This window comes from Castanea sativa, chromosome 10 (assembly GCF_040712315.1).
Source record: "Castanea sativa cultivar Marrone di Chiusa Pesio chromosome 10, ASM4071231v1".
NCBI lineage: Eukaryota > Viridiplantae > Streptophyta > Magnoliopsida > Fagales > Fagaceae > Castanea > Castanea sativa.
In genome coordinates, this window is record NC_134022.1 from 37,644,801 (window position 1) to 37,669,899 (window position 25,099).

The 25,099-nt window shown below is 34.9% G+C and overlaps 2 protein-coding genes across 7 annotated transcripts; one reads left to right on the forward strand and one right to left on the reverse strand.

Annotated features, from left to right (window-relative positions):
• Positions 1–1,990: 1,990 nt before the first annotated feature.
• LOC142613327 (nuclear poly(A) polymerase 4) lies at positions 1,991–9,181 on the forward strand. 6 transcript variants are annotated; one of them, XR_012840274.1, is made up of 13 exons: positions 1,991–2,406; positions 2,485–2,562; positions 3,484–3,591; positions 4,626–4,688; positions 4,770–4,931; positions 5,595–5,708; positions 5,790–5,852; positions 5,940–6,269; positions 6,368–6,532; positions 6,694–7,659; positions 7,759–7,854; positions 8,267–8,507; positions 8,599–9,181. XR_012840274.1 is itself a non-coding variant. In XM_075785633.1 (13 exons), exons 1-12 carry the CDS (start codon positions 2,287–2,289, stop codon positions 8,456–8,458), a joined length of 2,292 nt encoding a protein of 763 aa, XP_075641748.1. In that variant the 5' UTR covers positions 1,991–2,286; the 3' UTR covers positions 8,459–8,507; positions 8,599–9,181. The 6 variants fall into 6 exon arrangements, 4 of the variants coding, with proteins under 4 accessions (XP_075641748.1, XP_075641747.1, XP_075641745.1 ...); XR_012840273.1 differs by having other exon boundaries at positions 8,267–8,477; XM_075785633.1 differs by having other exon boundaries at positions 8,432–8,507.
• Positions 9,182–9,679: 498 nt separating this feature from the next.
• Positions 9,680–13,169, reverse strand: LOC142613326 (uncharacterized). The gene is made up of 2 exons (XM_075785629.1): positions 10,372–13,169; positions 9,680–10,221 (listed from the first exon to the last, which is right to left on the reverse strand). Exons 1-2 carry the CDS (start codon positions 13,007–13,009, stop codon positions 9,806–9,808), a joined length of 3,054 nt encoding a protein of 1,017 aa, XP_075641744.1. The 5' UTR covers positions 13,010–13,169; the 3' UTR covers positions 9,680–9,805.
• Positions 13,170–25,099: the final 11,930 nt, after the last annotated feature.

Sequence of the window (25,099 nt, forward strand, 5' to 3'; positions counted from 1 at the left end):
AAATATAACTTAAAAAAAGGTTCATTAGGGTTTTATTAGTTGAAATTTATAGTTATCTAAGTGTTTGCTAATTAAAAAAAAAAAGTTGGTTAAGCAATATCAGATACAGGGTAATTCAAATAAATTATATAGACTTTTTACTACCTATACAAGAAGATATTAGGTATATGGTACTATTGCATTGGACCTAGTGACACATATACTTTTGGCTATGTGTCAATATCACAATAGATCTAGTGCACAAGGGACACTAAACCCAAGTCAAGTCATCATCTATATTATGCATTTTCTCATTATATATAGTATTTTTCTCCCACCTTTCTTTCACCTACTCACCTTGTCATTGAACAATTCAACAAAGTGACAAAAATTACAAAGAATTCAATACGTAAAGTGTTTTGTCTTCAAATAAACAATTAAACATTTTTTTTATGGAGAAAAAAATAAAGGACTGAACATAATTAAATATTTTAATATTTTCCATTTGAGCTTATAATTGATATTACATTTTTACTTACTAAGAACCATTTATCTTATCAACATTTTGTATTATTTATTTATTTATTTTTATAAAAGAACAAGCAACTCTAGCATTTTTTCCAAAAACAACCTTGACTTTTCGTATAATTCATGGATTGTTATTAAAGTAGGAGTCCCGAAGAAGAATAGAAACAGAACCAAGTCAATAAGCAAAGTGTTTTATCTTCAAATAAAGACTTATCATAACTACAAAATATATATTTGCAATATTATTTTCAAGTGAAAGTAAAAATCCTGACTCGTTTTATTTAATTTATGAATTCCTTATTAAAATATATGAAGAAGAGAAGGCACAGAATCGTGGATCTGCCTTGTGATTGAATAAAGAAAAAGGCTTCGAGATTTGCTTGTTATTAGTTGTTAGCATACTCAAGCATTAAAAAAAATGACAAAAGAGACAAAAAAAAAAAGGGGATAACAACCGTATTTACGCGTCAACTGGGGCCTGGCTTGTCTGGGCGGCCAGTCGGCAACTTTGAAAATCAGTTCCTCTTTGAAAACCGAAAAAACAGAAAAGAAAAAGAAAATGTAACTTAGCGTGCGTTTGATGACTATAAAAAATTAAAATTATTTATCTGTTTAGTTTATTTTTGTTATTATTTTTGGGCTAATTGTATTTTTTGCACTATTTATAGATTTCACTGTATTATTTCAACTAATTTTTACCTTTATTTACAGTATTTTCAGGAATAATTTTTCAGTTTCAACAAAATAAACAGTATCCAAACACATCCATAGTGTGCGTTTGGATTTGGATGAAAACTATAAGTTATTTTACTATTCAGCTTATTTTTACTATTATTTATAAGTCTCGTTACACTTTTTGGTACTATTTATGGGCCTTACTATATTATTTCAACTAACTTTTACCTTTATCTGTAATACTTTCAGCAATAAATTTACAGTTTCAGAAAAATAAGTGGTATCCAAACAGATCCTTAAGGTAGATTTATTTCTAAATTTAAAAGTTGCTTATTTTACTATTCAACTTATTTTTATTATTTTTTTGAAAGAAACTTATTTTTGTTATTGTTCACGAGTTCTACTGTACTTTAAATACTGTTCATGAGTCTTCCCACGTTATTTTAGTCAATTTTTACTATTATCTAGAAAACTTTTTAGCTATATATACTTCTTATTAATTAATTAAAAAAAAAACTATGAGTGTCACTCATCGACTCCGCATCAAAGGACGATAATGACTAATATCACGGATATTTTTGGGCCTTGTCTAAATTATAATATAATTGTGGCAGAAACAATACAAAAACTTCTACCGTCAAGTCCCAGCCCGCGCAACTTAGCAAGATATGACGTGCAGACCCTACAACTACAAAATTTATTTATTTTATTAATCTAAACAATAGTACTACCAATACGTGTCGAATCTGGTATTCCAGTTTCCAAACACTCCCTTTTAGCCCACCTAAAATCTGTAGAAGTTTGTAACGCTCCAATTCCTCTCTCCTTCTCGATCTTTCGCACACACACCTCTTTTGTTTCTTTCTCTCTCATATATTTTCCGTGTTTGACCAGCAAACCTTTTTTCCTTCGTCGGAGACTTAGGGTTTCGATCTGTGCTCTCTCTTTTTTCCAGTTATCCAAACACACACCTTCCTCTTCAGCTCTCAGATTTACACCTTCGATTCTGTTGTAATTCCGATTTCGCTGAAGAGGATTTGATCTTCCCTCATTCTTCCGATTCAAAATCAATTTGAGGTTACCTTTGCTTTTTTCACACTGAAAATGGCGGGCCCCGAGAGTCCAAACGGTTCTTCGCTGCAGAAGAGGTTTGGCATCACAAAGCCAATCTCCGTTGCCGGTCCCACCGAGACTGATCTTATACGCAATATGGATTTGGAAAAGGTAAAATTTTCTATATGATTTGGGCTAAATTCGGATTATACTGAATATTCTTTTGTATTAAATCTGTGTTGTTCGTAGTTCTTGCTTGATTCGGCGCTTTACGAGAGTGAGGAAGAAGGTGTGAGGAGAGAAGAGGTTCTGGCTCGCATTGGTGAGGTAAATTTCTGGTTTCTTTGTATTATTGACTATTTATTTGAGGAAAATAGTGTGTGTTCTTACTATATGTTTACATTTCACATTCAATTTGGTGACCATTTCTAAGATATATGACTTTTTCTGTTGACTAAAATGAATTAATGAGAATTACTCATAAATCAATCAATTAATTAAAGTCGAAGCACAATCAGAATCCAAATTAGCTTATTAATTTGTAGCCTAATTTTGCATCTAGTGTTTCTTAATTTTGGTGCCACGCGACCCATTCATAATGATGAACCACACGAACCATCATCGCGTGGAAACATGAGAACATAATTATTTCTATTTGATTTATGGATGATTTTCATGAGTTATTGGACATGCCTAAACTTCACCCGATAGGCGGTTAGGTTGTGAAGGCAAAGCAATTACTGGTTCCTGAACATGTGTATACGTTTCGTGCTGTTGGTTGTAAGGATTTTGGAGTTTACAAACTAGCGGGGATATATTATAAGGTGTAAGTTTATTACTGATTTTATTGTAATCTGCAGTTCCAGATGTTTGTGTAATTTTAGATGCTTCTTAGCATAATATATCATTGTTTCTTATACTTTTTCATTTTAATTTGCTCTATTAAATTTGTATGTGGCATTCTTTCTTTATGGTAAGTGTGTTTTATTGGCTAAATGTTGTTCCTATATTATTGTTTAGTTGGCAGAAGTTTTACTGTCTCTTTATCTAGATACTTTATTTTTATTCTTCTGTAATTTATCCTTGAATATTTCATTCATTTGACATACATCGGGGCTTAACTTAATTATGGAGGCTTAGAGGTTGGGATCCTAGGTTGTTGTAATATATGCATTTTTTATCTTTTTCAATGTATGCATTTCTCTGTTTTGAAGTACTGTTTGTGACCAAGTTAACTGCTTATTGTAGATTGTAAAAGGTTGGGTGAAGCAATTAACCCGCCAGAGAGGCTACACAGAGCAGATGGTGGAGGATGCTAATGCTGTCATTTTTACTTTTGGTTCTTATCGTTTGGGGGTTAGTATGAATTTTCCATTATGCTCCTTTTATGATGAGAGCAATCCCTTCCGCATTGTTATATTCTTCTCCTAGGTATTTCTGTCTGGGCCTCACAAATGTTGTTAAGAGTTAAATAAGTTTGTAAATTGTGTGAACTTTGCATGCATAATATTTTACTAATATTTTCCACTTTTTGTTGGAGGATCAACTTAGATCATGTTGAGTTTGGGAATAAGAATTGAGCTACCTGCCAGAGTCAAATACTATCTATTTTTGCTAGCTTGTGTCATCATGGTGATGTACCTGGAATGGGGAAAACCAAATTCAAGTATGAAGAACCCTGATATATAAGAGTATCTAGTAATAGTTTCTGGATTATTTCGAGGAAAAATAGGAGTTTGTGGTACATAGAGTCATTAATAGTGATTGTACTGGATAATGGCCTTTTGCTTAGTAGAAGTTAGGGAACTGGGCTGCTTCATCTTGTAGCCAGGAGACCAGAAAGTGGTTTGTTTTGGTTTGCGCGGTAGTGATTATGCAGAATGTATTATGACAAAAATGCCAATTTCTGGTTTTATGTGGACTTCTGGTGGTAATAGTGAAGCTCATTTTGTGGTCCTTAACTGGTAAATTCTTTCTCATACTGTGAGCATGGCGATCATGGTAGTGGCGGCATTGGTGGTGGTGATGATGATGATGATGATGCCAATTTTTTTCTTGGAAATTGTTGAGCTTGGATAAAGGGTTGCCCATGTGTGAAGCAGTAGTACATTTAACTTAGACAGCAAGTAGTTCTACCATTAAGCTTTAATGAAAAGTGCTTCTGTCCTGATTTTGGTCTTGCTTCAGTTTTTGTCTGCCTGCCAGTCAGTCTGTTGTAGTCAAACAGTGTACAAGAAATGTTATACTCTCTAGATTCTGACCCGTTTTTCTGTTGTAATTCTCTCTCTCTAAACATACACACACAGGCACGTATATATATGTATATACCTTAGTGAAATAACAGTTTTTTGAGTATCTGGAGATGTAGCAACAAATTGCTTTCTTGGCAGGTACATGGGCCAGGGGCTGACATAGACACATTGTGTGTTGGGCCATCTTATGTAAATCGAGATGTGAGTCATATTTTTTCCTTGTTCAGATCTGTTGAGTCTAGGCAGAATAAACTTCATCTAACATATGATTATCGCTTTCAGGAAGATTTTTTTATAATCTTGCATAATATTCTGGCTGAAATGGAAGAAGTTACTGAGCTTCAGCCAGTTCATGATGCTCATGTCCCAGTAATGAAATTCAAGTTCCTGGGGATATCAATTGATCTTCTTTATGCAAGCATATCTCTTTTGGTTGTTCCAGAAGTAAGTTATTTTGTGCTTCTATTCTTTTTCTCTTATATTTTTTTTTGTGGGGCAAAGGAGGAGGGATGGGGTCATTTATTTTAACCATGTTTCTCAGTTTTGTTTATTTAATTTTGTCTCTACATGTTTTATGACTGTTTTCAAAAGGACAGCTTCTTTCAATCCTGTATTATATGCTGTTGTCTTTGAGATTTCTTTGGTAAGCTGGGTCTTCTAAAGTTCTGAAACTCACATAAGTGACAATTTTATTCACTTTGATTGCTTACTTTGGATCAGATGTGATAATGATAATCTTGGTTTTTGAAGAAATTCTTTAGTGTGAGATTAGCTTCCTTTGCATATTTTGATGTGATTTTTTTTAATCTTTTATATTAGTAATAAATTTTATTAGAAAAACTGAACGCAAGTAGCAGAACATCACAATAAATATTTTGATGTGAATTTTAGAGTGACCATAAATACCTTAAATGCTTTTTATAACTAATGTTGTAATATTTTCTATAACTTCATGTAGTGCTTGTTGAATTAGTTTCTGACTGATATACCATGTTTATTTGCTCTGCATTTGCCATGATTGTAATTGAGAATTTGTAACAGTGAAGACATATTTGTTGCCTCTTTTTGCTTCATATCATTATTGTTCTTGAACTAACTTATCAACAGGACCTGGACATATCACATGAGTCTGTGTTGTACAATGTCGATGAGCCAACCGTTCGAAGTCTTAACGGCTGCAGGGTTGCTGATCAAATTCTTAAACTTGTGCCAAATGTTGAGGTGGACATTCCTTACTCTTTACTCTTTTTATACATCTATTTTGTGGTTTTCACAGTTTTTTAATCCTATATGCAATTGTAGCACTTTCGTATGACACTCAGATGTTTGAAGTTTTGGGCTAAAAGGCGAGGTGTTTATTCAAATGTAAGATTGGTCTATTTGTAAGTTGTTCATTGCGTTCGGCAGATCACTTTCGTATCGTGGTTTTCATTCTCTTTTCCTTCTGTGTAGGTCACTGGATTCCTAGGTGGTGTAAATTGGGCTCTTTTAGTTGCTCGGGTATGTCAGCTCTATCCCAATGCAATTCCGAGTATGCTGGTATCTCGATTCTTCAGAGTTTATACACAGTGGCGTTGGCCGAACCCTGTGATGTTATGTTCAATAGAAGAGAATGAACTAGGGTTTCCTATATGGGATCCTCGCAAAAACCCTAGGGATCGACTTCATCACATGCCAATTATAACTCCTGCATACCCCTGCATGAATTCTAGCTACAATGTCTCAGCAAGTACTCTTCGTGTAATGATGGAACAATTCCACCATGGTAACAAGATCTGTGAGGTTTGAGCTGACTCCCACCCCCTTCCCCTTCTTCTTCTTAATAGCTGCCTTTATGTAATTACTGAAGCCTTTGCCCTTGTGATTTTGTCCACTGACAGGAGATTGAGCTGAACAAAGCCCAGTGGAGTGCTCTGTTTGATCCGTATATATTTTTTGAGGCTTACAAAAACTATTTGCAGGTGGACATAATTGCAGCTGATGTTGATGATTTGCTAGCTTGGAAGGGATGGGTGGAGTCTCGACTTAGACAGCTTACATTAAAGGTCAAATCTGTCTTTAAGATGTTGTAGAATGCCGGAGTAAACTTCACCCTTTTGGGCTTGTAAATTTTATGCATTCTTTGATTATTAAATCTCTTACATATCCTTGCTACAGGAGGTGGGGTTGTTTTTCTTATTAATGTTTTCCATTTGTCGCTGTGCAGATAGAGCGGGACACAAATGGGATGCTGCAGTGCCACCCTTATCCAAATGAATATGTAGACATGTCCAAGCCATGTCCACATTGTGCTTTCTTTATGGGATTGCAAAGGAAAGAGGGAGTTAGGGGTCAAGAAGGACAGCAATTTGATATACGTGGAACAGTTGATGAATTTAGGCAAGAGATAAATATGTATATGTTTTGGAAACCAGGGATGGATATTTTTGTTTCTCATGTTCGTCGAAAGCAGCTTCCCTCTTTTGTTTTCCCTGATGGTTATAAACGTTCTCGATTGTCAAGGCACATAAGCCAGCAGCCTGAAAGGCCTTGTGACAATGCTGTGGGGTGCTTGTCTGGTTCTTCTGAAAGAGGTCTCAAGAGGAAAAATGATCCTGAAATGGTGGATCTGAAGCCTGACAAACCAGAGAAGCGAGTCTCTATTAGTCCGCAACTACCGGAGTCAGTTTCTCCAGAAAGTAGTAGATTAGAGTGTTCAATAACTGGGGATGTAGATAGCAATGCTGAGGTTAGGTCATCCAGTGGCCAGTTGGGGGGTGAAGAGGGTATCATAGGAAATCATGTGCAGATGGACGGAACGGTTGTTCATGACTCTGTCACCCTAAGAGAGAAAATTTTTGTATGTAAATCTAATTTTCCAGAAGTTAGGAATGAGGTAATGCCAACTGAAGCAGTGGAGAAACCTTCACCCAGGAGGGAGTTGCTTGCTTCATGTGAAGTACCTAATTCTCTAGCTGGGGAAACATGTCAGATTGGACTGAATGGGGACAAAGTTGGGATGGCATACATGGAAAGTGCGGAGACTGGATCTACTGGAAGACTGCTAAATTGGACAGAGGGTGCTGTTGATGCTGCTCAAGAATTAGTCAAACCATGTAATCAGACAATGGGTAAAGAAAATGCCGAAAGCGTATTCGAACCAAGTTGCAATACTCAAAACCTCAGTTGCGAGGTGAGTTTCTCCGCTTGAAGACTTTGGATTAGGCATTGTAGCAGATGGCAATGAGAAAAATGGAAGTTCTGGAGATAAGTGAGTCGGAGATCTTTGCAGGGTGATGTATGTGCGGCAGATCTTGTCTCGCCTTTGGAAAATGGGTGTTCCAATGCAAGCGGAGTATTTCAAGACAGTTTGTCTGAAGACTTGGAGGTTTTGAATCTAAACTCATTATCTTTATCAATTAACTTTATGCTTTCATAAATTCTGGCTAACATACCTTTTCTACTGGTGATTTTAAGAAGAAATAGAGGTTTTGAGCTTAAATTTGTTAGCACTTAACAAAAAATTTCACTTTCTTGCACTTCCCTATTAGCTGGTTTACTTACTATTCCCCCCCCCCCCCCCCTCCCCCTTCTTCTCTTTATGTGGTTGGTTTTTTTTTTAATCAATTTATTTATTTTTTAAAGAAAAAGAAAAGGGAAGCTTGTTTGTACGTTTCATTATATTCTCCTTAACCTGCTGTTATTCTCATAGAATTTTGCAAATTTTTTTTCCTATAATCAGTTGATAATGCTGAACTGTTGCACAGACAATGTCCTAACTGGTGCATATGTGGTGGCAGGTCCTGCACCACCATACGTGCTATGTTTCCAGTAACTGTGCATAAGAACCTGACTATGTTTTGTGTCTAAGGCTCAGATACATAACCCTCCCTTCCTGCTTATTTTCTCTAGTATCTTGTTGGTAGCCTAACTTGTTCTTTTGCCTCTACTTTTGTCTTTTATAGCCAAATATTGCACTCGGGGTGTTATAACTTCTGAAGATGGAGCTAGGTCAGAATTTATAAAAAAGCTAGTGATAAGGCATGTTTTTGGAAACTTATTATTATTTTTTAATGGAAATCATTTTATCTTTATGCTGTCCTGTTTGTTGTGTATGGCTCTTCTATGGCAGGTTAAGGCTCAAGTCCATGGTGTAAGGGTATGGGAGGTGACTGTCACTAAACATAGATCATTTCTACGAAAGGAGGGAGCGAGCAACTTGGTAAGTGCCACATTAATTGCTGGCTTTCATTAGGATTTTCCCAGGTGCACATTGTGTGCCATATTGCGAGCTGAGAGCTGGGGCCAGCAACAAAGGCCTATACATTAGATTTGGGTTAGCATTAGATTTTAGATATCACTTTTCTGTGCTATGCTGCTGAAGCTGAGAGCATTGTAGAAGGCTATTAATGTGTGAAGTTCGTTGGTGCTTTGAAGAGTAGTCTCTATGTTCTACTTTTCCTAGTGGGTACGGAATGGGAAGTTTCATAGCCTTCTGTCGATGTAAGAATCTGAACTGGGGCGCAATGTTTCTTAACAAGAGGAAATTTAGTGAGGGGGGTATGCCTTATCTCTTTTTAGGCATTGTAATACTTCATTCACTGTAGTAGCCTGTTGGATTGCTTCCTTGTAATAGTTTCTCCAACGTTGTAGTTTTTAGGCTTGCTTCCTTGTAATAAGTTGAAAGTTCTATTAAACCCTGGTTTATCTCGCAATCTCACTGTCTCTCTCTCATCCAACTTTGGTTGTACACTATCTTTGGTTGCAAATATTTCTTGTATGGTTGCAAACCTTATAAATAAGCGGAAAAAATCATTTCATGGAAAATTGCTAATATTTCTTGTAACTCCAATTAATTATATGGATATAGACTTTCATTCATGAAACTAGACTTAAAATGGGATTTTTTATAAAAAAAAAAAAGAAAAGAAGAAAAAAAAGGATAGGGGTGGGTGTTTTCTCTTCTATAATCATTTGGGAGTATTGTATGCAATAAAAGTTCATAAATTTGGATTTTATGCTAAAAAGGTAAAAATGGTAGGTTTTGAGTTAAAAAAAGATTAAAGGTGGTTTTAAGAGAGAGGTGTCATGTCAACGATACTTCCACACAAATTTTAGGTAGTGAGTTGTTATTGATTCTAATTTGAATCTACTATTGAAATTAATTTTTTGCTCAACAGTAACAACACTAAGGATTTGTTATGGACATGACATTTCTCAACTTAAAATAGTAGCATTTCTCAATTTAAAAATAGTACATGGTGTATCTTATTTTGGTGTATCAAATTGTAACCAAAACTCCCTATATTTGAGTGCCAATATTCATGAGTTCAAACGTGTCAAGCTAAGCTATCAACATCTTCCCTATTGATCTTGTAATTACTAGAAACACTGTCAAGGAGAGGAGCAACATCAAGGTTGCTTTGCATCTTCTTAACTGTGTAAGCTCTAGGAGGGGAACACCAGCAAAGCATCTGCAAAACCTCCCTCATGGAAGGTCGATTTGCAGGTAATGTGCTAGTGCATTTGAGTCCTAGTTTAAATACCATAGTCATCTCTTCCAAGTAATGCGGTTCCTTGATTTCATCATCGAGGGCATCGGTAATAGACTTTCCTTCACTGCTGTGCTGCATTGCCCATTCTGCCAGATTCATGTTCTCATCATTGGGTTCTCTTCCAGTGACGAGTTCAAGAAGTACAATTCCAAAGCTGTAGACATCAATTTTCTCATTGACCTTTGTTATATAGGCGTACTCTGCAATGCGAATCACAAAAGGATATGTGCAAATGTGTTAGATATTGGATGAAACTCTAAACACAACCATTTTTAAATACTCCTAAATAAGTGTTTTTATATGCTTGAACTTTTGAGACAACTAGTAAATTATCAATAAGATGCTCTTACCTGGGGCAAAGTAACCAAAAGAGCCTGCAATAGCAGATATTGTGCGGGACTCTCCATGCTTTTCTAACATCTTTGCTAACCCAAAATCAGCTATGCTTGCCTTGAACTCAGAATCCAACAAAATGTTGCTAGACTTCACATCTCGATGAATGATTGGAGGAGAACAGTCATGGTGCATGTAACTTAGGCCTTGTGCTGTGCCAATTGCAATTTGCAACCTTCTTGGCCAATTCAAGACCATCTGATGCGCTGAATTCATCCCTGTTGATGATTTTCTCTTCTTCCCATGGAGCCAACTATCCAGACTGTGATTTTCCATGTACTCGTAAACAAGAAGCTTTGAGTTCTCACTTGAAATACAGCACAACAACTTTACTATATTGGAATGCCTAATCGTGCCCAGTATTTCAACCTCCGCCAGAAATTCTTTCTCAAGCTTGTGATCTAAAGTCTTGTTATTCCAAATACTTTTCACAGCAACAAATTGGCCTGGGTGGTTAGTGGGAATCCGATATACTTTCCCTGATCCACCACTTCCTATAATATTGTTTTCAGTCAAATTCGACAAAATGTTCAAATCTGTGAAATTCAATCTTTGGAATGATGTAAGCTTCCATGTTGCCAGATTGCGTTGGTGCTTTTTCCTCCGGTAGTCACTTAACTTATAAAAGCTTAATAAAAGAGTGACTAGGAGAATTGCAAGGACAAGAACTAGAATCATGGCAAGGTAGGTAGAGTGCATTTTATTATTGTTGGAATCAAGGGTTTTGGTGTAACAACTTGGAAGGTCTAGAATTGGACTACCAACACACAGATTGGAATTATTCAAGAAGCTGCTTTCATATTCAAGGTTGTTAAGCTGATCTGGGATTTTTCCAGAGAGTTGGTTGTAGGACAAGTTGAGTGAAATAAGCATCAAATTGCCAAATTCAGATGGGATTTCACCGGACAATTGGTTGTGTGACAAGTCCAAGTAATTGAGATGAGGTAAAGACCCAATCACTCCTGGGATTTGGCCAGAAAGCTTATTTCTTGAGAGGTCCAAAGTAGTTAATAACTTCCATGAGATGATCTCTGATGGAAGCTCACCAGAAAGTTGATTACCACCCAGAAAAAGAGAAACAAGATGAGAAAGACTAGTTAATTCTGCTGGAATTTTTCCGGATAGCAAGTTGTTTCTTGCATCAAAGACAACCAACTGCACCCAGGAAGAGATTCCAACAGGAATTTCACCTGAAAATCTGTTGTTACGAATTTCTACCCTTGACAAATTCGAAGCCAACTTACTTGGAAGCCCACCCGAAAACAAGTTATCACTTAACATCAAGCTAGATAGCTTGAATAATGTCCAAAGACCAGAAGGAATCTCACCTGAGAAATTGTTTCCCTGAAGCTGAACTGTATGCAAAGTGGGACAATTTCCAACCCATTTCGGCACTTCCCCGCTGAGATTGTTAGAAAATGCAACCAGTCCTTGCAAGGCACCTCCTTCGCATAAATGTTCCGGCAATTGACCACTTAGTTGATTCTCCGAGACCTCAAATGCTTCCAACTTCGAATGCATGCCTAATTCCGGTGGCAAAGTTCCACTCAACTTGTTTCTGAAAACCCGAAAATCAATCAGTGGTAGTTGGCCTATGCTTTTTGGAATCTCACCGGTCAATTGATTCTCAAACAAAAGCAACACTGTCAAATTTCGTAACTTTCCAAAACCTTCAGGAATAGAACCATTCAAGTTGTTTGCAGAAACATCGAGTCCCTCCAAACTTGATGACGCTTCAATCGAGCTCGGTATCTCACCAGACAATCTATTAACATAGAGATACACAAACTTTAAACTCTTTATCAAGAGCAAACCACTAGGAATAGCACCTTCCAATTTGTTCCTTGCTAAATCCAAGTGCTCCAGGCTCGGAAAATTCGAAAAATAATCTGGGATTCGGCCAATCAAATTAGAACTTGTCATCCACAAATACGTCAACTTCCTCAACCGTCCAAACTCTTCTGGCAAAGCTGTAGGCACAAACTTATCATTATGAGGCATGCTCAAATTTTCAAGCTTGGCCAAGTTACCAATTTCCTTTGGCCACGTGCCGTTGAACTGGTTTTGATAGAGTTTCAACTCTCTCAACTCTGTCAAGTTCCCGATCCCTTTTGGGATATTGCCTGAAAAATTGTTGGCTCCGAGGTCTATGTATTGGAGAGTTTGAATCCGGTATATGTCTTCTGGGATTGGACCCACAAAATAGTTTTGAGAGAGATCGAGATATTGGAGCTTGGAACAATTGTATAGGACTGTTGGAAACTCTCCTGGTATGTAATTCCAGGACAAGTCAAGGATGGTCAGGTTCTTGAGATCACAAATTGTTGATGGGATTTTTCTGGTTATGTTTATCTTTGGGAGGAATATTATGGTGACCGAACCTTCGGTGCATTCGATCCCCGGCCATTTGCACGGTGAGGATGAGGAGTTCCATGACTGGATAAACGGTGGATCACCCCACTGCTGTTTCAGGCCGAGTAGGATGGCTTGTTCGGTGTTCTGGGATTGTGAATTTACTCCAAAGGGTACGGAGATTAGGATAAGCATAAGGAGGGGTAGCGGGGTTTTGAGAAATGGCAAGGGTAGTTTGGTCATTTTGGGTGGAGTCAGTTACTCACTCCGTAGCTCCGGCTGAGTACTTTCCCGGGGAATCCAACGGCCAATATTCAAATGTGGTGAGCTGAGCTTATAGTTATAGACAGTCAAGAAGTAGACTCCACTTGTTTTGAGATACACCGTACACGTGAAATGATCCAAAAACACGGTGCGTTTATCACGCGTGGCACTGAAAATAAGTGGTTAGTCCAATAAAGAATAGTCAAAGTCAGCACGCTGGAGTTTTGTTCTAAGACGTATGTACTTTGCTTTATTATCGCTTTACGGTGGACCTAACAACGACCTTAGACTTCAACTGCCCTTTTTGTAGACAGTGATATGAAGATTCCCAGTTGGTGTTCTAAATTTCTTTCTATAATTTCAGTCAGTTTAATTTCTGAATTTCTTTTATAAATTGTTTTGTTGAGTGTTTAATGTTAAGGTCCATCTCCTCCGCCTAAACTAGGACACTATCTTGATTAGTTTTTTGACTCTATATTGGGTTATTATGACTTAGTTTTGTGGTTTGTTTAGCTTAGTGAGAAGTGATTAATTGAAACTTATACTTTTTAATGTGCCAGTTTAAATCTCATATTTTTATCGGTGTGTTGAATGATAGTCTTAAGTTTATTATAATGAGTCATGCTAATGAGTGTCCTTGGGGCAATAGTTAACAGTTTATTTTAAGAAAGTTTTGACACAACTTTTATAAAAAATGAAAAAAATTGTCAAAATATTAATCTTTTTTTTTTTTTTTTTCATAAAAATTTTCTTTAAATGGATTGTTAACCAATACCCTAAGAGCATCCGTTAGGTGTTTGACACAATAATAAAAGTGTGGGGTTTGAAGAATCACATTTGAAAGTATTGGATTTATTATTTTTGAGAATCAAAATGATTAGATTTAATTTGTCACAAAGATAAAACTGTTAGGTTTTTTTTTTTTGGTTATACTTTCCCCTTTATTCTAAAAAATGGAGTCTACTTGATATCTTTGTTTATTTATTTTTTAATTAAAAAGGAGATAGGGTAAGATTTGATTATTCTTTTTTATTGTTAGGCAAAGAGCATATAGGTTTTGATCTCAGTCTTTTATTTGATAACAAAAGAAACCTGTTTTAATAAATGAGTTTTGAATGAATTATATATATAAAAAAATGATATTTTAAAAAACATTTATATATAATAAATAAGAAAGAAATTGCCTAAATATAGTAGTTTTAAAAAGAGGAACATCGAAAAAGTGACAAAACAAGCCGCCCATGTATATGTGTGTGTATTCCATTATCTCATCTTCTTCCCTTATATATATGTGTGTGTGTTTCTCAAATAAAAAAAAGATACTCAGTGTTGTCGAGTTATCCCACATCGGTAAAGTGTGATATTGAGAAGATGTTTATCACTTGCTCTGCGACACCAACTGCCACATGCAGTTTTGGTGTTGGCGTGTGAGTGTATTCCCTTATCTCATATCTATTCTCCTATATATGTGTGCGTGTTTCTCAAATTAAAAAAAAAATTTGGTGGTCACAAATAATGGCATTCTTAAAACCCTGTAGCATAAAGTTACAATTTTTATTAAAAAAATTAACATGGTTACATATTTTAAATTTGAATTAAATGTTTTTTATATGTCAAATTTCCTACCAATCTGCTATTGTTTATTATTTAATCTATAAAATTAATTTTTATATATAATTTTAAACTACAAAAACTTAATATTTAAACATGTGATAATGATATAACTATTAATATATGAACTTCATGAAATTTTGTATCTAATGCTGAAAAAGAAGAAGATATAGAGTTGAGTTATAGCCTTAGTAATAATTTGTTTTGATCCATGAAAATAAATAATTTAATAATTCTAACATCTAACATCTAATTTTTATTTATTTATTTATTTTAACTAACATCTACATTTAATAATATTACGTCCAAACAAAAAGAGAATTTGTTTTATTAAGATGGAGAGTGCACTCATGCGTGATTATACAGCAGACTGAAAAAAAAATCACACGTGTAGTTTTTTTTTAATATAAAATTTTTCTGGTTAGTCGCAAATGGTTTATAATATAAAATCTTTGGGATCATTGTTCTGGAAGTTTAGTACAAGGCTTAAGAGAAAATAGTGGGCATATATAAAATCTTATAAAAATTTCTTAATTTAATTGTTGTTAAAATTATTGTGAAAAATATTATGTTTAAAGTATTACCCAAATATATTATATCACAATGTGTAGTACAATTGCAAATCACCCTCTTAGATAGTGCGCCGCCAAAGAGCATGGAACAGCTAGTCTATACTCTATAGCATCATTTTGTTTGTTTGAGTTTTTTTTTTATTTTTAATACAAGTATACACTAAGAAGGGGGAAATAACCTATTCCCATCTCTAGCTTCATGAGGAAAAACTCAATGAAAGAGAGAAGAGATGTTCACAGATTCATCCTAACAAGAAGCGACCTAAAGGGCAAACTATTGGACAAAAAATTTATATATCCATTAAAAAGAAATTTAAAAAATAAAAAAATTTATATAAAGAATCACAGCCCCAAGAGGCTTAAGTGCAGAAATGTGCATTGATGAGTAATTAAAGGCAACACTTGTCCAAAACACATGTCCATAATGAATGTAACCCGTCCAAAGGTAAAAGTCACCAACAAACCGTTTTGATCACATGACACGTTTAAAGTATACTTGTTCACAATGACAGTTACTCCATAGTCACACAAACCAAATCTTTACTTAAATATTATAGATGAAGATCACTTCTCCAACCCACTACAAAGAACATGGGAACGATTTCCAAGTATATATCTTGCTCCCACTAATTTCATATTCACTCCTCCTATAAGGAAGGTGGTGAGAATCAAGGGAAATACGATCCACTCAAGATCTCCCATATAAAGACTAGACCTTTTTTATTTCAAGATACGCCTAAAAAAATTCTCAACTCTTACATATTTAGAGTTTTTAAAGATCTTTTGTGAATTTCTAATTTAATCATTAGAGGGTCATTGGTCGGTACTACACAATCAGCTGATTAATTTCTTATATCATCATGCACTATAAGCGCCCTGTTAGGTGTGTTTAGCCATATCTTAACCTTAATCCCACGAGGATCCCGGTAGCATTACCTGAATACTTTGTGCTCCCAAGGATTTGAATATAAGATGTGGATTTGAATAAAACTATGGGAGTAAACTTTTGCCATTGGATCACTCACCTTTGGTGGTGTCTAGACCTTCATTTAATCATTTATTTCTTAAAAAGTACAAGAATAAAGAGTGTGAAAGAGAAAAGGAAAAGAATATGTATTTTGTCATGGACAGAAGGAATAAAATTCTCTCAACAATTCTAAGATTATGGCCAGTTGGCCACTTGGAAAAAAGAAAAAGAAAAGGTCATCTGCATCATTTGTCTAATATGTAGATACAATGTACTTCTGGTTCTGGAGTATTGAGATCTATAGGATTACTGATTACAGCCACTAATCAATGACAACCTTTTGTTAGCAAAAAGTAGAATATCTAAAAAAAAATTAGAACCACTGTATTGCAAATTTAAAATCAATTTATAAAATTACACAAACTGATGTGATCTGTACATAAATGAAGAATTACTACAAAGAAGTAAACCTAATAGCAACAAATATATTTATGTCCATTGTAATTTATTGGGTTTAGAGTCTTTAGACTGAATTAATATGCAGGCCCACACAAAATACGAGAGTCTTTATATCATTAAGAAAATTTGTTATTTTGCTCTAGCCCAGAATATTCAAAGTTCAAACTCCAGTATAAAGTTGACTTCAAAGTAATGCTGCCAAATGGGATGTTAGATCTAATAGAAGACAAATTGTATGTTTGCTTACCCAGAAATTCTCTTGATTTCTTTATTGATTCTTTTTCGCTGGTTTTTTATTTTTTTTTTTAATTTCTTTATTCTTTCATGTGGTTTTTTGAGTATATACCACTCATTATTAGTCAAACTTCGAGAAGATTAATACTTTTTCGATTTTTCCGGCCGGCTTCCGTATTTTTAATGCCAGTCTCCCATGTCCACTAATTGTTCTCCATTTCATAAGGCTCTATACCAACCACACCTGTTATGATTTTTTATTGGAGCCGATGCTAAGCACAATACATTTGACTTAAGTTACCTTAGTGAAATAAAAATGAGTTAATTTTTAAGTAAAGGAGAAAACTTAGGTACCGTACGTACTATTCTTTAAGTTCTTTAGGTACACTTCCATTCTATAAAGAAAAATTTATATGGTTGAATCTGAGAATCTAAGAAATAACACTTAAAGTATGTACGTAAGTTTTGCCCTTAAATAAATTTTACTTTTATTTTAAAGAAGATAAGTAAATTATACTAATTCCTTTGGTTTAATTTGGATGATACTTCCATCTTTCTTTAAACAGTGAGCATTTCACTCCACGATCAACTTTATGATGGTGTTTTACAATTGGCAACCTCCTGAGCTCTGAGCCTCTAAGTTCATTGAGAATTTTGACACTAGGCTGGGCCAATTTGTGATCTCCAATATATTTTGGGGGGGGGGGCAGGGGTGGAGGAGGGAATATATTAATATAGTGAAACTCGTACTATGATAATAAATATACAGTGATAGAGATCAAAGTCTGTAGTAAGGCAAAACAATAATATTAACTTTCTCATAAAATCCCAATTCCAAAAATTTGATCTTGGCATCAATCTAGTAAGCCGAGCATGTTTCCACTATGTAAGGAAACCTATAGGGTAGGATCATGTGTACAGCTTTTCCGCGTTGTAAGTCATATCTCCATGATCTGAACGGTTGTTGCTTATGGTGTTGCTTGCTACTAGAGCAAGTCACACATGACACAACATCCAAAACCTAAAATCTATAGGACAAAATCTAAAAGCTTTTGAGAGAGAGATGGAAAGGAAAAGGATATTTTATTTTCTCGAGTTGACAAATAAGAGAGGTTATACTCTTTCAGTTTTTCGGAGTCCACTCAAATGTAGCCTATATTTCATAGGAATTAATCTCATTAACTATGGTCATATCCACTATGGTGACATGACAATCCAAATTTTAACTCGGCTTTTATTGGGGTAGGTATTGTATTATTCACTTTGTCATTCTTTGTAAATTTTAAGCCAAAGAAGAGTAAGTTCTCGAGCAATTTTAGTGGATTCTTTTGTTAATGATACCTCATACCATTTTAGTCATTGTAGTCAGTTCAAATTACCCAAAATTCATTTTTAGGCTACGCAAGGTCAACATGGAGCAGGAAAAACAAAGAAAGAAAAAGGAGGTATCAATTGTACAATGGATCAAACATGAAACACCTAGAAGAAAGGCAAGTAGGAAACTTTAATGTCCTGCTAATTTCCCCCCTGCTCCTTACTAACTCTCGTGCGACAAGTGAAGCATGTACCCATCAATCTAGAAGAAGTTACATATAATTCAAATTGAAGAATGTGACATATTTGACAACAAAGCTCCGGTCATGTGCACCGTAATTATACCTCATCCATACTCATTAGAAATTTATTGATTTTTTTGTCTCTTTGTTTTGTTGGACATTTTTTGTAACCCAAAACTCTTGCTAAATGGATTGTCCTTTGGTTGCTATCGGGCAATCCAAACTCATGCCTGTAAACACAAGAGAGAGGCAGAGCAAGATATTGCTTCCAATATGGCCTGAATTGATTCATCCTGTGACCTGTGACCTGTGGACTTAGTATTAATATTTAATACAACTGGAAAGTGAACTACTTAAATTTCATAAATTTACTGATCATGTTGACCAAATTATTGTTAAATATATGAAGAGGATTACTTATCCAAATAGAACCGTATCTAGTAGAAATAATGCTAAAATTAGAGCACAGTCGAGGTCAATCAATAAAGTACAGGTAGAATATAAGTTAGGGAGGGGAAGAACCTGATGTGTTATTCCTTTCTCTTATTGGTAAGTAAATGGAAACTTTAAATCAATGGAAGGAAAAGTGACTTTGTGAAGAAAGATTTATGCGATTATAAGGCTGATGCAGAATAATTATTTGAAAAATTGATGAAGTATTACCTGTTTCAATTTTGGGTACCCTTTCGTATTTATACTAAGGGAAGATTGAGTTGTGTAAATTGTGAACAATTTTTTTTAGTTGAGAATTTAGTCACAGTGGCAATCTTGTAAAAATTACCAATAAGTGGGATACACTCTCATAACTTGTCTCTATCAAGTTGGACCATAGTTAAGGCCAATGGCTCTTTTTGAAAGTTAGTTTATGTTCATTAGTACTTCACACATACAAACTTACTAACACTCGCACATCTTCTTCACCTTGCTCATCCTAGAATTCTTCTTCTCTTTTGTCTCTTTCTTTGTCTCTAGGTCTTGCATTTGAAGAAGAACATCGAGTTAGAGAATTGAATATGAGATGTGAGTTAGAGTTTTGAGTTATGAGAACTGAGTCGCGAGTGAAGCTAAAACAAATAGGGCTTGAACTTTTTGAATGGGGATTTGTTTGTGAAAATAGATGATAACACAACTTTCTCACTTGGGGACCTGGGGTAGGCAAAAAGATATTATGTTATACCATTTCATGTAGAGTGCTTGCACAGGTGAAAGTGGGGCTCTTGGGGGATAGGTAGCTTAGGGTTTTTGGGCATTTAATGATCAGTACTACTGAGATGAATCGAAATTTTAGATAATTAATGTTTGGTTTAGCAGTTGGAAAACAAAGATTAATCTTAGGCGAGATTTAGGAAAATACACATTTAAGCCAGGTAGATCTTTGTGCAACCTTGGGTGGCAAGCTTGTTAATTTGTTGGTCCCCGAAAAGCCCAATAGCGTATAATGAAGATTTTTTCTTTTTCAGTTTTGCTTTGTTATGAGGCCCAATACATTGTGGTAGATTGCGATTTTTATTGGGCATTGAATCCAAAGGTTACAGTGCCATCCTTGATCCATGGGACTTGGAGGCCCAAAACCATTCAATTTCATTTATTACTGTTATCATTGGGCTTGGGCTGAGTAGAACCCACACAGAAAAGCCCTAAATACTTCGTGGTGAGTGTACTGTGTAGGGAAAGTTTGCATTACATTCCCTTTTCATTGCTTACTCTTAAGATTGCCATTTTGTCAAGCCATGTACTTGAGCCTAAATTATTATGGAAGCAAAAAAATTAATTCTACATGCTTTATTAAATACTTGATGCCAATAACTTGTGTTTCTGAATTTTAGTATGTTTCCAATTCCATTGATTGTTGTTGTTGTTGTTGTTTGTTTGTTTTTTAAAAAAAAAAAAAAAAAAATTTCTTAAGGGTCTATTTGCATATAATTTATGACTATAAGCTATATTTAGACGTACAGTTGTCTTTTATTATTTAATTTCTGAGTGGTCATTGACCAAACGATATTCTCTCTTTTATTATACATATTTTTTTAATTTTTATAATTCAGTAGTTGAAGGTAAGAAATTTATATTCTAGACATCTTTATTAGAAACACTTAGAAGTATCACTTGAACAACGAAGTCTTTGACGACCACCACCGCACACCTTTGGTGCGTTGGTCACTCCACAAGTATAAGTGCTTGTGGGGTGTGGGGAGTAAGGGCCGGGGTTCAAGTCTCCAAGTTGGAGTTTCACACACATATACATATAGATTAGGCTAGAGTAAAAATTCTATCTTGTATAAAAAAAAAAAAAAAAAAGTCTTTGACGACCAAAATGATGTTGATAATTCGTAGTTAGCAAGCCGAGCAGATAGCTTTTGTTCCATTAGAAAAAAAATTATAGTGGAATGCATGGAATGGATCTAGTATCAACAGAAGAAAAAGAAAAGAAAAGGAAATGAAGAATACATGATGATAATATTGGAGCGGTAACCACATAATTAGCACAATAGTTTCATTATTTTGTGAGAACTTTGGTGCACAAATTGAGAGGCAAGATCGTCTCCCAATTTCACCACACTATAAGCAACCAAGAAATTGAGAAAGAAAATCCTTACATGTCTCTTAAATAGTTAAATATAAACATAGCAGCTTATTGATCATAGTTGCTATAGGTTCTGAATCACTGTTTGAACTGGAAAGGCTTGCTAGCATGAAGACCCTTATTTAATCCTTGGATGGCACCACATGCTGCAGCCAATGAAACAAGAAAGCAAAACGAGCTCAAGATTTGAAGCCCGAACCACCGAAATGTTCGTTTCCTAATCTTTTATTGAGCAATGTACATCTCCACTGGGAAGTAGACTGCAACTGGCCAGAACGCAATGGCTCCAAGAAGTGAAAGCATCTCATCGAAGAGGACATTGCCATGGCAAGAACTGTTATTATCACCACAAAAATTGTTCTCCAAATTAGCCTTAAGAAGTTGATGCTAAATCTTATTTTGCCAATGTTTAATGGGTACTCCATAGCTACGAACTTTGAGTTAGGCCACCTCATGCTAGCCCATAATTCTAACATGGGGAAGACTGGTTGCCCAATTACCTGTCCACAAATATTCAATATGAAAGATCATCTAACAACTTAATTTTCAACTAGCTAGGGAGACAAATTTTTCTTTTTGTTAAGATATCAAGTTGTAATTAGAATAACATCATTTTTATATGGGTTTATTAGTCACATCACATTTATTATACACCAATCATAATAGATCATGCAAACAATTGTGAAAATTTTTGCAATTCTAAACTTATTGCTTAATTTTACATTGTGTGCCCGTTTGGATCCCCGTTTACCTGTTGCGTTTGCATTTTTTTTTTTTTTTAAAGACCAGCGCTTGGTGCACTGTTAATGGGACATGAACAGTGCACCAAGGCATATGAACAGTAAAAAAAGAGTGAACAGTGTTTTTTTACACATTAAAAAATTATTTTGCTACAGTGTTTTCAGTTTTTAGTTTTCAGTTTTCAGCAATAAGTTCTATCCAAATGGACCCTGTATATCAAAACCAAAATGAAAAACATGAGTGAAATTATTCAATGCACCCGATATATTACACCTTCATTTTTTCTTTTTTTATAAAGGTGAGTATCATATGTGAGTTCCACATATAAAACTCACATTATTTTTTGTGCAGTTACAATATATTTGAACTTATGACATCCTTTCCGTTATATAATTAATATTAATTACCTAGAAAAAAACACTGATAGGTTTCTTATATAGGCAAGATTCGAGCTCAAAGAACTTTACCAAAATGTCCAAAACCAACTAAAATCCACATTTATATTTGAAGGAGAGGGGGAACTAGATGCTGAGATGGTCTGAAATTAGAATGTAAGTTGTGTAGAAATTTTGAATCATAAGGTTGGCTAATTTCAAGTTATGAAGCATGATTTTAGCTTCTCAAGGTGAATGCCTCTGGATTATTGGGTAACTAGTTTTAGCAGGTGAAATCGGTTGCGCATAAATTTTACTGGTTAGAGGCAAGTTTTGAGGACTTTATTAAAAAGATTAGATGTTATCTAAGAAAATAAAATAAAAATTAAGCATGGATTTGGAATGCTTGAGAGAATACTTACTGCTAATATGCTTATTATAATATTCATGGATTATCTAAATTGTCACCGCCAAACTTTATGCATCCCTTTTACAGAAGAAGTAAAATTTAAAAGAGATTATGTAGTTGATCTTTAAAGGTTGTTTTAGGCTTTAGGACATAAATGTATAGAGGGATCAGGGATGGTATTGAATATGAAATTGAGGTTTAGTTGTTCAGAGAGTGCACAGTATTAAAGGTATAGCCGTATAAGCAAGAATGATAAATAATTATTGGACTAAATGGTGAAGGGTGTCTCTCTAGCACCAATTGATATGACTTATGTCCTAATATTGAACTGAAAAAATAAAACTTAAATAAGAGAGAGATTTTATGCTTTGCTATGATGTGAATTGTCATGTTGGTTATACCTTTATGAGTTCTAATTCATTAAGTATGCTTTGAAAGTATGATTGGGTTACAGTAGTTAGAAAATTACAGAACAAATGCAAATATATAACTTTTTACTAGTATTATGATTTTTAATTTGTTCTTCTGTTCTAGAAATCCCTATTATGATTTTTACTAGTATTAATTTAACTGCCTTTGCTTGATTGATATCCGATCATTTTGTAATCTAGTGAAGTGAGCTCAAATTCTTATAATATGGATATTGCTGTCCTTGCCTAGAGGCGGCGGCTATGTCACTTAACAATCTGGAAACTTTTGTTGATCATTGGAATCGTAATAATTGCTGGTTTGGTCATTTCTAAATCTAGTAAAGAAGCTGGGTATGAGAATGAAACAAAAGAACCAGATAAACGCAATGATCCAACTTTAGTTGACAAGGTCAATGATTTCAAATTTGAGAAAGATGACCCTAAAGCAAGCACAAAGTTAACATTGAGAAATGTTCAAAATCAAGCTGGTATCTTGCCACTTGTATCACAAATAAATTTTTTCTTTGACAAGCACGTATTAGAAGACCATATAATTAATAAACAAGCCATATTTCCCTCTCTCTCTCTCTCTCTCTCATGTATAAATTGCAAAAACTTAAGAAGCCTTAGAGCAGGCCCATGGGATCATGGCTCCAACAAAAGACTAAAAACAAAAAGCTCAAGAAGCCAATTTTTCGGCCCCCGAATTCTCAATAGTCAATATGGGCCCAATCCCTCCCAAGTAAGGTAACAAAAGCCCACATAAATCTAGTTGAGGTTCGTCAAACATAACAAAGTTGTCTGTCAAATTGAATTAGGAAGGATCATACGGTAGGAGTAGGAGTAGGAGTAGGAGTAATAATTATTCTCATTAATTAATACTAATAGAGGTGGCGTGGTGTGGTGTGGTGTTTTTTCCTCCTCTTTATTGTAGCAGTACTAAACCCATCCTTCCTTCTTATCACTGTCAGTTATTGTGACTACTTATTTATTGTGTATGTCAGTGACAGTGACTGAGAATTAGAGAGAGAGAGAGAGAGAGAGAGAGAGAGATCCCTTTATCAAATAAATAAATATACATAAACCCTACCCCATCAGTTGCACTTGTTTCTCATCAGAGAGAGAGAGAGAGAGACATTTTGAATACAAAGAGTTTGGCAAGATGAGCAAAATCTTCAACTTCAATCTTGTTGGAATTGTTAGGGAATTCTCTTTTCCCAGAAAGAGGAGAGGAAGTGGTACCTACTTTCTTTCTTCCTTCCCTTCTCTTTTTTACTTGTAACATTAAAAAAAAAAAAAGGCATGCATGAGCCATATCTAGTGTGCTACTAGTTTTTTTATCGTGTGAGAGAGTATTCACTTTGCATGAGTGTATTTATAATTTAGTAAGTGATTTTGTGGGACATTTATCTCTGTTTCTTTGTTCTCAAAGTTCTGTTCTTGATCATCATCAAGGTTAATTATATTCCTTATGAAAATAACATATGTATTTTTAATTAAAAGTGTTGTATTTTTATTTTTTCGCTAGAAAGTGTTGTAGCTGATATCTCTAGCCATATTGGATCCATTTTCTGTGTTTGGATTCTGCACCCAACACCTCTCTTTCGCTTTCTTGCCTCCTCTCAGGTAACAATTTTTTATCTTCACATACATATGTTTTGAATTTTCAATTCTGTGTAATCTTAGGGTTTGCCAATCACCCTTTAATGCAATTTGGGGTTTTTGTTCAATGGCTTCTATGACTGAAAATTTTGAATTGTGAAGGTAAAGTTTTGAAATTTTTGTTATTTGGGGCTATTGGTGAGGTTTCTGTGCAATTTTTGCTTCTGGGTTTTTCTTTTGCTGACCTTTTGGATGCACCTTTGCTGTTTCTGAGGTCTCTTTTGTGTTTGGAGCTGAGAGAATGTGATTTTATATATTGTAGAATACATAATAATGTAGGAGAAGATCTATAAAGAGTCCAGAGCATCTAGTAGTACAACATGTAGGTACTACTAGCTATAGTAAAATAGAAAGTACTCCATCAAGTGATATGGTTGGTCTGTTTGTCGAAGCTGTAGTTAGCAATTTGAATGACACATTTTTTTGTCACAATAGATGGGAATAGCAAAGGTGATAGGACACTTAAATCCTGTAATTAGAACCAATATAT

Excerpts from the sequence above, each read along its gene's own strand:
- LOC142613327 (XM_075785630.1), top strand. The coding sequence starts at position 2,287 with ATGGCGGGCCCCGAGAGTCCAAACGGTTCTTCGCTGCAGAAGAGGTTT. Across the intron at positions 5,853-5,939 it reads GGCGAGGTGTTTATTCAAAT|GTCACTGGATTCCTAGGTGG; the intron begins GTAAGATTGGTC and ends CCTTCTGTGTAG. Across the intron at positions 7,660-7,758 it reads CTCAAAACCTCAGTTGCGAG|GGTGATGTATGTGCGGCAGA; the intron begins GTGAGTTTCTCC and ends AGATCTTTGCAG.
- LOC142613326 (XM_075785629.1), bottom strand. The coding sequence starts at position 13,009 with ATGACCAAACTACCCTTGCCATTTCTCAAAACCCCGCTACCCCTCCTT. Across the intron at positions 10,222-10,371 it reads TTTTGGTTACTTTGCCCCAG|AGTACGCCTATATAACAAAG; the intron begins GTAAGAGCATCT and ends TTCGCATTGCAG.